Here is a 13,504-nt window from a genome sequence, read left to right as displayed (position 1 = left end):
AGGTCATCGAAAGCTTTTTGCTTGATATACTTTTACTTTCCTATTTTACTGGATTATGACTTTTCTTTGAAATGTTGTAAATTATATGAAAGCAGCAACTACAAGAATAACTTTACTACTTTATTAGTTACTACTCTCTCTCTCTCTCTCTCTCTCTCTCTCTCTCTCTCTCTCTCTGTGTAATGTCCTCATTCTCCCATTGCGTTGTTATTATCTATAGTTAGTTTCATGATACATTTCCCTCTAAGTAGGCATCATTATTTGTCTCCTTTTGTGATACATTTCCCTCTAATAAGACATCATCTTTTATTAGTTACCAGTCTCTCTCTCTCTCTCTCTCTCTCTCTCTCTCTCTCTCTCTCTCTCTCTCTCTCTCAGTATGTCCTCATTCCCATTATTGTACTCATTCCCTTATTTTGTCTCCTTTTGCGATACATTTCCTCTAATAAGGCATCATCATTAAATGTCTCCTTTCCCTTCCTCGTCAGAAACTGAAGGAGGCACGACGGAGGTGGCGTCTTCCGAAGGCTGGTTGAACCTGACTCGAGTCACGGGCGAGGACAGAGCTTGGTACAAGTGTGCCACGGTCCACACCTTCGGACACTTCGCCTCCCACTCCGTATTCATCAATGTTTTGCGTAAGTGTATGACGCAATAACCTATATACTTCTCAAGTTACGAATGATAGGTTCTTCCTCATACTTTCCACTAATCCCCTCTCTCTCTCTCTCCCTTCTCTCCCTCCCCCTCCCTTCCATTTTCTCCTACATTCCCCTAACCCTCTATTCCTCCTCCCTTTTAAGTAGGGCCTACTTTTGTCTCTTCCCCCCCCCCCCCCGCCCCCGTCGGAGTTGATATATCTTCTCCCCCCTCCCGTCGTCATCTCCTTTGAGTTCACACCCCTTCTGAGTTGATACTACCTCCCTTCCAACTCCTCTCCCATTGAGTTTACCCCTTCAGAATGAATAAACCTCTCTCCCCCCCCCCCTCTCTCTCTCCTTTTGGGGGGTTAACCCCTCCGGAGCTGATATACCTCCCTTTCCTACCCCCCTACCCCCTATGAGTTGCTCACGTGGTTAAAAAAAAGAAAAAAAATAATCCTCATTTATTTTCTGAATGAATGTTGTTCACTATATGTTATGTGAAGTGGACAGTGATTATTGTTATTATTATTATTCACTTCTACCCCATCTCCTCTTTCATAATTAGTTTTGTGGTTTACATTTTGGTTTGAAGGACCCCATAACTGACAGTGGAATATGTTTTGATTAACCTGAAGTTAGTTAGATATAATATTTTCTGCATGTTTTGTTATTTTTTCATGTTTTTTGAAATTCATACAGGCAAGACAAGTAGATGCAATTGAATCGGTTTTTCAGTATTATTAATTGAAGTAAAATTTTTTCAAATGCTACAGTATACATATATATATATATATATATATATATATATATATATATATATATATATATATATATATATGTATATATGTGTGTGTGGTGTGTGTGTGTGTATGTGTGTATATATGTATGTATGTATCTGTGTGTGTTATAAAATGTAGCATTTTTTGTTTTTGATAAATTTATTCTTCAGTTTATATATATATATATATATATATATATATATATATATATATATATATATATATATATATATATATATATATATATATAGATAGATAGATAGATAGTATATAATACGAGATTGTTTGGTAAAGCACAGTTTTGCCAGACAAGTATTTCATATTCATGCAAACTTAGTGAAAGTATCATCCAAGTAAAACATAACTGGTTAAGTATGCTCTTTAAGAAACTTTTTTTTTTTTATTATTTTTTCGTTTCTCGTTTAAGCTAGTGCACAAACATTTTTCTCTTAACGAGAATTCCCCAGATTCTTAACCAGTACCCACCTTGTCTTGAAGTTGCATCTACTTCCCTGGCCCCTGGAAAAAAAGGAAAAAAAAAAAAAAAGGAAAAAAAAAAAAAAAAAAGAAAAATTTACTTGCAAAATTCAGGAGTTGCGTGCATTTAAGGGAAATGCAAAAGGAAATGAACACACTATTATTTCTGTCTTCTCTTTGTGGTGGTTGAGTTAAGATAGGAGGAGGAGGAGGAGGAGGAGGAGGAGGAAGAATGGTTTCTTTCCCTCATCCTTCTGTTCCTCCGTGGTGAAAGTCTTGAAGTGATATCTCGCTCAATTTTTAATGCTACTTGGGTGTGGTTTTCTTTTCGAATCGTAGTACAGACTCGTCTGCCTTCGATTTATTTTATTTTTATTTTTTATTTTTTATCTATTTATTTTATTTAGCTTACTGCTGCTATTTATATTAAAGCTTATCTGTTCTGCAGTTTTGTATTGGTTAGGTTTATTTTTATATTGTAGCGCTAAGCATTTGGTTTGAATTCAATTTCTAACATTCTTATTTGGTCCCAACCAGTTCATGTAAATTATTATTTACCTTCTATTTTTTTTAGTTTCGACAGAGCACGATTAAATCGTTTCTAGATTTATTCGATCATGAAAACAGTTTTTTTTCCTTGTACCCAAAAGAAAATTCGTAAAAATTGAATAGACATAATCTTCACTTAACATTTTTCAATGATACTCTGTTCTAATTTCATAAAAGTCGAAACAGTTTGAAACTTTGGTAAGGAAATGGCGTTTTCAGTTGGTATTTCTCATTTTTTATTCTTCAAGAATGTTCTTAATTATTTTATTTTTTTATTTTGTACTGTCACACTTAATTTCTTGACTTTAGAATGGCAATGAATTATGCCCCTTTGATTTTTAGTTCTTTTTGTAACTGTAGATGAAAAACCTCTTGAAAAATCTCTCGAAATGTTGCTATAAATCACAGGATTTTCTTTTGTGTTGTAAGATTGTTTTTTTTTTTTACACTTATCTTGTGCTGGGTTCATCATACTTTAGTTTTCAGTTAACTTTCGTTAACATCTTGATATTCATATTATCTTGTTTCCACCAAAATTGTTTGGGACATGATTCTTTCTGTTGACGTTATTTTTCGTATCAGTTTCATGAATTAAACGATCACTCTGATCAAGAAAAAGCCAACTAAATATAATATATTTCATGTGAAAATGTAGCAAAGTCACCCCACTGATGAATTTCTCGTGATTGTGATGTAGTAGCACAATTCATTCATATATTTCTCACAACGATCGGATGTGGAATGAAGCCAAACTCATGACAGTTTTCTTTGCCTCTCTCTTAAGGTTATTTTTATTTTTATTTATTCTTCATTGTTTGTCGTTTTAGAATATTAAGAGGGGAGTTTCATTTCATCTTGCAGAACTGTAATACTGATTATGTATTTCGGTTTGTTGCTTTTTATTCTAAAGCATTATATTCAGAATAAATCCCCATCTCTCTCTCTCTCTCTCTCTCTCTCTCTCTCTCTCTCTCTCTCTCTCTCTCTCTCTCTCTCTCTCTGAAATATCCTTCTGCATTTCTGTGCGCGTTGTTTTGTTGTGTTAATGTATATTGAATATGATTAGAGTACCGTTTTCCACAAGGATCTAAAATTTGTCGAAAGCCATGGATAAAATTCTCCTGAATTTTGTATATGTATTCCTTTACCTAGAACGTTTTTGTGGATATTTAAAATGTTGATTTTTTCCTTCCTTTTGTGATAATAGTGAAAATTGGTATTTTCTGTAGAACTAATGATTTCATTTGTTACTGACAAATTTTAATGCCATTTATGACTGTGCTGTTTATTTATTTCTTCTCCCCCTCACTATTAGTCCGAGTCATTTGCACACCTTAAAATAAAACATATTAGGACCCTGTCCACGGTGAGTCAAGAAATAAGCTCTCTCTCTCTCTCTCTCTCTCTCCTCTCTCTCTCTCTCTCTCTCTCTCTCTCTCTCTCTCGCTATATATATATATATATATATATATATATATATATATATATATATATATATATATATATATATATATATGTATAGTATATGTTCACATTAAGTCAAGACGTAAACTCTCTCTCTCTCTCTCTCTCTCTCTCTCTCTCTCTCTCTCTCTCTCTCTCTCTCTCTCTCTCTGGATATGCTCTAGCTCTGTTTTGACTTTATTTAGATTTCCCTTTATTTTCGTTAGCTATGTCTTCAAATATCTTGAATTTTCCTTTACAATTTAATCGCTTTGGTTTTCTCTCGTTTTCAATCTTCTGTTTTCATTCTCTTGACTTGGGACACATTTTGTATATATTTTGTATTTGTGTACGTCTTTTTTTATGTATGATTCTATTATCATCTTATTTTAGAGCTTGTCTAGAATTCTCTCTCTCTCTCTCTCTCTCTCTCTCTCTCTCTCTCTCAACATACAAAAGACGCCTCCTCCCCTCCCCTCCCTCTCTTAATCACAAAGATATTTCCCCTATTTCTTCTAATTGAAGGTATTTACACTCAATCCCCAAAATCTCCCTTAAGGTCCCCTCCCCCCCATAATTTTTCCCCAAAGAGTTCTCCTCCGCCGTTTGTTATTTCCCCCATCACTTAGCTGCCTTCGACTTTCAGCAAAGGGACATCTTCCCTACCCACCCAGAAATACCCCTTAACCAACCCAGGATAATAATACCCTATGATAATACCCTATATTTCCACTGCCAAAGAAATTAACAGATATCTACTGTAGCTGAACACCACTCCTTCTCCCCCACTCCCCCATATCCCCAATTCTCCCCCCCCCCCCTCTTCAGTTGAATACCCCACCCCCTTCCCTCCCCCTTCACTGAACACCTCTCTCCCTCCCTTCCTTCCCCAGCGGCTGGGGAAATTATTAGTCTCTCCTCCCCGGGAAGTAGAGGTGGGGTTGGGCGAAGCTGTCCAGATTCCCTGCACCAACCCAGCCAGCCGGGTCCCCACGGCCGTCTGCTGGACCAAGATCCTGCAGGGTGGGTAGCTTTCTCCTGGGTTTTTTTTAATCACCCCGGGGGTCACCTTCACCATAGTTATTGTTTTTATTATGTTGGTGGGATTGAATACTTTGATTTTTTGCCCATGACACCATTTGTTTGAAAACCTGGACACAGTAGGAGGAAGATTATCGCCATGGAGTACTCCTGGTCCTTCTTGTCTAAATACTTACAATTTGGGGTACCTTCACCATAGTTATTGCTTTGTTTTTACTATCTCCAGATGTCGTGGGATTAATTTGCTGTTAGGATTGAATACTTTTATTGCCCATTACACCATTTGTTTGGAAGCTGGACACATTAGGAGAAAGATTATCCCCATGGAGTACTCCTGGTCCTTCTCGTCTAAAGGTCTTTTAAAATTTAGGTGTCCTGTGTTTGTAGAATATGGTAGATTACTTGTAGCTCATATTAACACAGTACCTTATAAAACCTGAAAATAGCATTGATGCGCACACAGTAGAGTTGACACAGAACTTGTTCGAACGTAGTTTGAATGACACTAAGATAACTAAAAGACTCTGAGTAAACATTGTTGTCGAAGTCAGTAAATACAGAAACGAACGTTTGTTGTTTGTAAGAGGTGAATGGTAAGTATACTTTTACTTGACATTTTTATTCCAGTTCAATAGAAAAAGTAGATTAGAAAACTTAGTGTGTCTATTCGCTAATGAAACGCCAGCAACTGTCGGTGGTAGAGCCTCAAATTGGTGTTTTCGCAAACCATTCATTAATTTTTAATTAGCCCAATGATTGGTCATTTTTGGGGGGTGGGTAGGCAATCCAATTTACTCAGGTAATCTGATTTGGTGATCATCACTAGACTTCAGAGTATTCGTGTGTAGTGTTATCTTGATTTTCTTATGTAATTCAAGTGTTTTCTTTGGCATTTTTGATCCTGTACTGTATGGTATTTATGCATTTTTATATTTATGTATGATCTTTTTGTTTGTTTTTTTCCTCGTTGGACGAGTGGTTTACGTGCTCCCTTACCGATTCGGTAATCCCGAGTTCGATTCCCCGCTCTGCACGTGGAGTCGGAGAAATTTGTTTCCGGGAATTAGAAATTCGTTTCTCGATATAATGTGGTTCGGATCCCACAATAAGCTGTAGGCCCCAGCCCCTTTGCTACGTAACCAGATTGTTCCTAGCCACGTAAAAAATATCTAATCCTTCAAGCCAGCCCTAGGAGAGCTGTTAATCAGCTCAGTGTCTGGTTAAACTGAGATATATTTAACTTATGGTTTGTATTTTCCTATCGAATATCAATGATACATTTTGTCGTTATACGACGGTATTGCTTATCGCACCTTGAGTACTGTGAATATAACCGTGACATTATCTTGATAGCATTATAGTTGAAAAAACTATCAAATTATTCAGTTTCCAAATGGTTCCTGGACCCTTCACGTCCTATTTCAACTGCTGTAAACCTGACACGTAAGTGTGGGTGATTTGTTACCTTAGTTTTATTTTGAATATCAGCCGGAATGAATACAGCTATTGAATTCTTAGACCTGCCCTTCCTCGCTTTCGGTAATGAGAGGGATAAGTTCTTCAACAAATACTTCAGTTTATATTCCTCTGGATGTGAGGCATATAAATACCGCCATCTTATTTTTAAAGGTAAGCAGAAAGTCCGTCATATCTTTTCATGTTTTATATATCGTCATTCGGGTGTTTTCTTAGAAAGGACCAACTTCCCGGTTTCTGCGAAGAAAGCAGCATTTATTTAGCAACTATACAACAAATAAATACAACCGTAAGAAGAAATGAAAATAGAGGGACATAACAATAATGCGAATAATGGAAACTTAAAAAAGACACTTAAATGATGAGTAAAATCGGCTTTTTTTTTTTACCGAACGTTAGCAGACATTAACACAAAGGACAGAGCCACATAAAATCGAAAACTTATGCCACCCACAAAATTATTGGTGTTGAATTTGCCCTGATATTCAGGCCCCCCCCGCTCCCCCCAACACACACACACACACACCTCAGTGGCGTGGTTGGTATGGTGTTGGCGTCCCACCTCGGTGGTCGCTGGTTTCGATTCTCGGCCATTCCATTGAGGAGTGAGAAATGTGTATTTCTGGTGATAGAAGTTCACTCTCGACGTGGTTCGGAAGTTACGTAAAGCCGTTGGTCCCGTTTCTGAATAACCATACTGGTTCCATGCAACGTAAAAACACCATACAAAAAAAAAAGAAAAAACACACACACAATATATGGAATTTGAAGCCGCCATACCGCACGCATATCTGATCTTCTCACTCGCTATTATCTTAATTGTTTTACAATATATCGCTGAAAGGTCTTCACGGATCCCCTGTAATGGAAATATACCAAAACCCACAGTAATCTTGAAAGCCTCAGACCGGTTGGTAGCTCATGCGAAAGCGACCGCCGCTTTATAATCGAAAGCTCTGTTGCAAATTGCAAGGTATCTCCCTTCAATTTTCCCTTTTATTTATGACTAATCGTTGCTTGACCTTGGGCGCCTCTGCAAGCATGGCTTGCAAGCAAGCTGCTTTCATCGATCGAGAACCACTTACTGTATTTTTGTGTTGGAATTCTCATACTGTTAGTGAAGATATTAGACGAGGGTCATGTTCGGAATTATGCTAGATTATGTTAGGATATGTACTTGGATGAGTATTGTTAACATATAGTTTTATATAATGTCTGGTATATGAATATGGACGTGATAGGGAAAATAAAGATTAACTGAAGATTAACATGTTAAAATAGTTAACTTCAGTTGAAGATGAAGTTAGTCTTGTCATGAACTTAATTATAGCATGAAGTAAGAAGGGTTTAAAAAATTATGATGATTAAAATTATCATGGACGTGATAAAGGAAAAAATTAACATGTTAAAATAGCTGACTTGAGTTGCAGATGAACCCACATTCTGTCATGAAATTAATTTAGCTTCCCTCATCATTTATTATGACTTATTTCCAAACTGGTATAAAATTATAGATGTTACTGAAAAGAAAGGTCCTATTTTTTAGTGATGCAGTATAGTAAGGACCTCTTCAGGTAATTTTGGCGAAAAGAATCCAAAAGTTAGATTTTTTCTTAAATAGCACACTTGAACTGTTTGATTTTCCTTTTATCAATGTTGCTTAAGATACCGAGAATCAGTGAGTCTGTTTTTTGTTTGTTTGTTTTTGTATGGTGTTTTTGCGTTGCATGGAACCAGTGTTTGGTTATTCAGCAACGGGACCAACGGCTTTACGTGACTTCCGAACCACGCCGAGAGTGAACTTCTATCACCAGAAATACACATCTCTAACCCCTCAATGGAACCACGTTGAGAGTGAACTTCTATCACCAGAAATACACATCTCTAACCCCTCAATGGAATGCCCGAGAATCGAACTCGCGGGCACAGAGATGGCAGGCCAAGACCTTACCGATCACGCCACTGAGGCGCTTCCATGAATATGAATGATGATGGGAAGAATATCCGAAAAATTAACATAGTAAGTCATTGCAATATTTCCTGAACACGAAACTAAAAGACAGGTGTTCTGCTTATTGCTTATTCGCGTGCAAATCAACCTTTTATTAAATCCACGAGAGGAATAATGGAAGTTTTGTAATGTGGGGGAGAAAAGGCATTTTGATGTATCAACATTACGATTGAAGGCTGGGCGTTGGTGTAGAAAATATTAAGGGTAGTTTAACTTCTGTAATAGTTATTGTGAGCAAGTGATTAAGGAAATTAGATATGAATGGTGTGATTTGTCTGTAAGGGGTTATTTATATAAAAAAGTGATTAGATAGATGGGATAACAGATCATATCTTGGGATTTCATCTGATTTCCTGTTAAATTTTCATTTTAATATTGTTTGTAAATGGCTGCCGAACAGACGGGTGTCGTGTCCTGAGGTAGAGGAATGCTCAGAAACCAGACAGCGTGCTGTAACAAACCTTCAGTTAATTGACATGTATTAAGGGTGATTAATGCTATAATGTTCGGTATGAGGGCGCAAGCCATTTGGGATTGTCAGAAACGTTTGTATTTCGTTTAAATATAGATTGAAAACGATGAAAATTTAACGTTTGAGCCACAATATCAAGACGATTTCAAGAACCATATTCGCGCGCGCGGTAAAATGTTATGACGTATTTACTATTGTGATTTAGTTTTCAAATCTGACTAAATATGCCGTACATTTTATCAGTGTAATTTAGTGTTAAAGCTGACTAAATACTCTCATTCTAACGACTAATAATTGAATTTGTACCGTAATTCCTTTACGTGACTTGACAATCCTTACTGCCGTCGAAACCCTTATCATTACGAAGTCGCTGCACCGCTGACATATGTACCGACATATGTACTTTCATTCTTTTACAGCCTCTACAATTGGCCACGGATTCCCTCCTTGCATGTCTCATTGACTTGTCATGAATCAGAGGACTGAGGAAAAAAAAAAACATTTAAATCACGGAATAGAGTCACATTTCTTTTCGTAACGTACGGTTCTCTCTCTCTCTCTCTCTCTCTCTCTCTCTCTCTGTGCGTGTCACGTTCATCAAGGAGTAGAACTCCTCATTGACACGCGAGAGAGAGAGAGAGAAAGCTCACGTAAGTTGGGTTATCAATTGTTGCGAATACTTCCTGAAAAGATTTGTCAGATATTTGCATGTGTATATATATATATATATATATATATATATATATATATATATATGATGTGTGTGTATTATTAAGGAAATCGCGAATAGCAGTTTTTATCATTTCTGATTCCAATGTACATAGTTTACAATGTACATAGCCAGTTACTGCTTGGAAGAAAAAGAAAAATATTGAAAAGTCTGTGATTTGAAAGGTCTGAATTGGCAAATGGAACCTTATTAAACCTCCATTATAGATCAAAGGATAAAAGAGACTTGGTTTCAACTGCACCGGTAAACCGAGATGAGGAATTTCTTTCATGTTGCAAAATTCAGATCGAAATGAAGTTTAATCCGTAATTAGTAAGGTTGAGATTGGATATTTATGTTATGGAGGCTCATTTAATTTCTCTTTTATCTTTTAATTAGTGCGAGTTATGAATTAGATTAGAAGAAGGTTATATGCATTTAAAATTATATTAATTCTTTGAATGCGCCATCATTACGGTGCTATAACCGTACTAATGATGAACGCATACAACCTTGCAGAATGATGCAAGCTTCGGCGCTTAGCCTTTCATGTGTTTAATTGCAGTCGAAAGATTTATTCGTGGAGAGGAAATAAAATTTAAAACGCGTCCGGAGCACGTTTTACTACCGAAAGGTGTCCGGAGACCTTTCAATTAAGCTTTGATGACCGTCCGGTATTCCAGATTGGAGTCGTTTTCCTTTTGAGTTAAATTCCTGCTGGTTCATTAAAATGGCTAAGTTATAATTACGTTATAACTAACGGTGGGTGGCCTGTTCGTGTAATTCTGAACCAATTTATTTTATCTCCATTAAAGCTGTATAAATTGTACACCTTTGTCATTAGATTTCTTCCGGTTTACTAACGTTTAATTAGGCTATCCCATAATTCCTTTGTGACTTAGGGATGTACCCTATGTTAGTTACAAAGGCATTTGTTGAATTTCTGTACCAGATATTGAACGGGATATGATTATATATATATATATATATATATATATATATATATATATATATATATATATATATGTATGTATATATATATATATATATATATATATATATATATATATATATATATATATATATATATATATCCTATTTTTCTCAATGAGAATCCATCCTCACTCATTTCATTGTATGCTAAGCAATCCTAATATCTTATTATTCCTACCATATATGCCTCCATCACTTCCGCCTTTATGCAGTGGAGCAATTATACATTTCGCCTGTTCACCAGAACCTTTCCCTCATCCAGACATACCATACTAAACCTGGTCAACCAGTCAAACCACACTATCATTCTCAAACTTATGCTTACTGCCCTCTCTACGATTGTGCGTGTGTGTGTATGTGTATATATATGTGTGGGTGTGTGTTTATGCTCATTCATCTCTTCAGAAGGAACTAATATTAAGTCTTGGAAATCACATAAAGCGAAATTCCTTTCGATACCAAACTTGCACATGGTCATTCTTATATCATAAGGTAATAATAGTAATTCCTATCCTTCCTGATAACGCAGGTTTTTTTTTATTGAAATATTTGATTCCCTTCTCTATGTCTCAATTATGAAGAGGCTCTGCTATGGTTTATTTTTGTAGTTGTCATGCAATGTAATTTACTATCAGTCCTCTTATTTTTTCTTAATGTTGTGCTTTCGTTATTATTATTATTATTATTATTATTATTATATTATTATTATTATTATTATTATTATATTATATTATTTATTTCAAAATAATCTATTTAGTATACCTCACTGCCCTTGTAAAGGTATTGTAAATCATTTTTATCTTTCATTATTATTATTATTATTATTATTATTCATTATTTTATTATATTATTATTATTATTATTGGAGGAAAAATTATTGAAATAGTTTCTGAACAGCAGTGTTGCGTACGTAATAGATTATCTTGAATGTAATAATAATAATAGTAAAATATATAATAATAATAATAATGAAAGATAAAAATTATTTACAATACCTTTACAAGGGCAGTGAGGTATACTTAAATAGATTATTTTGTAAATAATAATAATAATAATGATAATAATAATAATATTATTGTTGTTGATGTTTTTGTTTTCGTTGTTATATTGATTCAGTCCCTTATATATACCTCGCTGTCCTTATGAAGGCATTCAAATCATTATAATAAGGAATATTATTTTTTTTCCCAAACGAATTCCCTGGAACGTCCTTGAGACTCGCGTGACGACGGACAAAAATAACCAATGACCCAGAATGTTTACGCATTCGCCCAAATCACGCCAGTAACTTCCGGTTAAATTGTAACGTTCACGTCATTTGTTTATGGGGGCGTTTGGACGCTATCAATTACACCATTCCTGCCCGAGTCAATAGCGTTGTGATGTGAGTTATACGAAACACGCCAAGACAGACAGACAGGTTACGTTCATTGGCGTGTTTGTTATGTGGTAGGCAAGAAGAACGTGTGTGTTTTTATCTTTTTTTTTTTCTTCTTCTTTTTGGGGGGGTTTTTGGGGGGAGGGGAGGGCGGAGGAAGGGGGGAGGGCGGGGCGGGCGGGGAGCGTGGTGAGTATTGATATGGCTATGTGTAGAATTTTTTTTTTTTTTTTTTTGCTTAACTTTTGCTCAGGTTTTGAAAGAAATGGATCTGGCAGGCCAGAAATATATTATTATTATTATTATTATTATTATTATTATTATTATTATTATTATTATTATTATTATTATTATTATTATTATTATTATTATTATTATTATTATTATTATCTAGCCCTAGAGTAAGTTGCTCTTCGAGAGCACTTAAATGTACAGTTAAAAAATAAAAAATAAAAACTGTTTACTTTAATATTTTCTTATCGTTATCCACACACACACACACACACACACACACACACACACACACACACACACACACACACACACATATATATATATATATATATATATATATATATATATATATATATATATATATATATATATATAAATCGTTGTTATCAAAATAAAGAAAAAATAAAGGTAGAAGCCACGAAGGAAAAATAAACAACGGAGTTTCCGCAAGATCTTTCGACGTTCAACATCCTTTTACGTAGCAGATGAACTGACTTACATGTGGAATTGACAATACAAGAAAGGTCGTATAACTGATAGATATGGATTATAAAGAAATTAGTACCTAGAATCCGACACACCTGGAAGATGAGTAGCCTTCCCAAACAAGCATAAACATGGGTACAATTTAAAAAAAAAGAAAAAAAAGATTAAGACAATCTGCTCAGACACAAGGACAAGACAATTAAAGGATTATTATAGGTGACAGCTATTCCGAACTTTGGTAAACAAAAACATATTCCATATACATATTCACAGTACATATTAAACATACATATACAACGAAGATATCTCTAAGGCAACTAATTTTTATTTAAGTCTGTAATTATATCGTAGAGATATCTTCGTTGTATATGTATGTTCAATATATATTGTGAATATGTTTTTGTTTACCAAAGTTCGGAATAGCTGTCACCTATAATAATCCTTTAATTGTCTTGTCTTTGTGTCTGAGCAGATTGTCTTAAATCTTTTTTTTTTTTGTTTTTTTTTTTTTTTTTTTTTGTACCCATGTTATGCTTGTTTAGGAAGGTTACTCATCTTCCAGGTGTGTCGGATTCTAGGTACTAATCTCTTTATAATCCCTATCTGTCAGTTATACGACCTTTCTTTTATTGTCAATTCCTCATGAAAGTCAGTTTCATCTGCTAAGTAAAGGATGTTGAACGTCGAAAGATCTTGCAGAAACTCCGTTGTTTATTTTTCTCTTGTGGCTTATACCTTTATCTATGGATTTATCACGTTACAAACTTTCGTGATTCAGTTATACATATATGTACATGTTTATTTGTGGTACG

General features: G+C 35.1%; 1 protein-coding gene across 1 annotated transcript in view; it reads left to right on the top strand.

The window, feature by feature from the left end:
- The window catches only part of LOC135216657 (roundabout homolog 3-like), a gene marked incomplete at its 5' end in the record, with an annotated part of 43,074 nt that overhangs the window by 16,983 nt on the left and 12,587 nt on the right, over window positions 1-13,504 (top strand). Inside the window, 1 exon segment of the mRNA XM_064252043.1 lies at window positions 489-638. Coding sequence (XP_064108113.1) covers window positions 489-638 — 150 coding nt within the window.

Source organism: Macrobrachium nipponense, chromosome 6 (assembly GCF_015104395.2).
Source record: "Macrobrachium nipponense isolate FS-2020 chromosome 6, ASM1510439v2, whole genome shotgun sequence".
Classification (NCBI taxonomy): Eukaryota; Metazoa; Arthropoda; class Malacostraca; order Decapoda; family Palaemonidae; genus Macrobrachium; species Macrobrachium nipponense.
The sequence above is the reverse complement of the archived record's forward strand: the minus strand, read 5'-3'. Positions and strand labels throughout refer to the sequence as shown.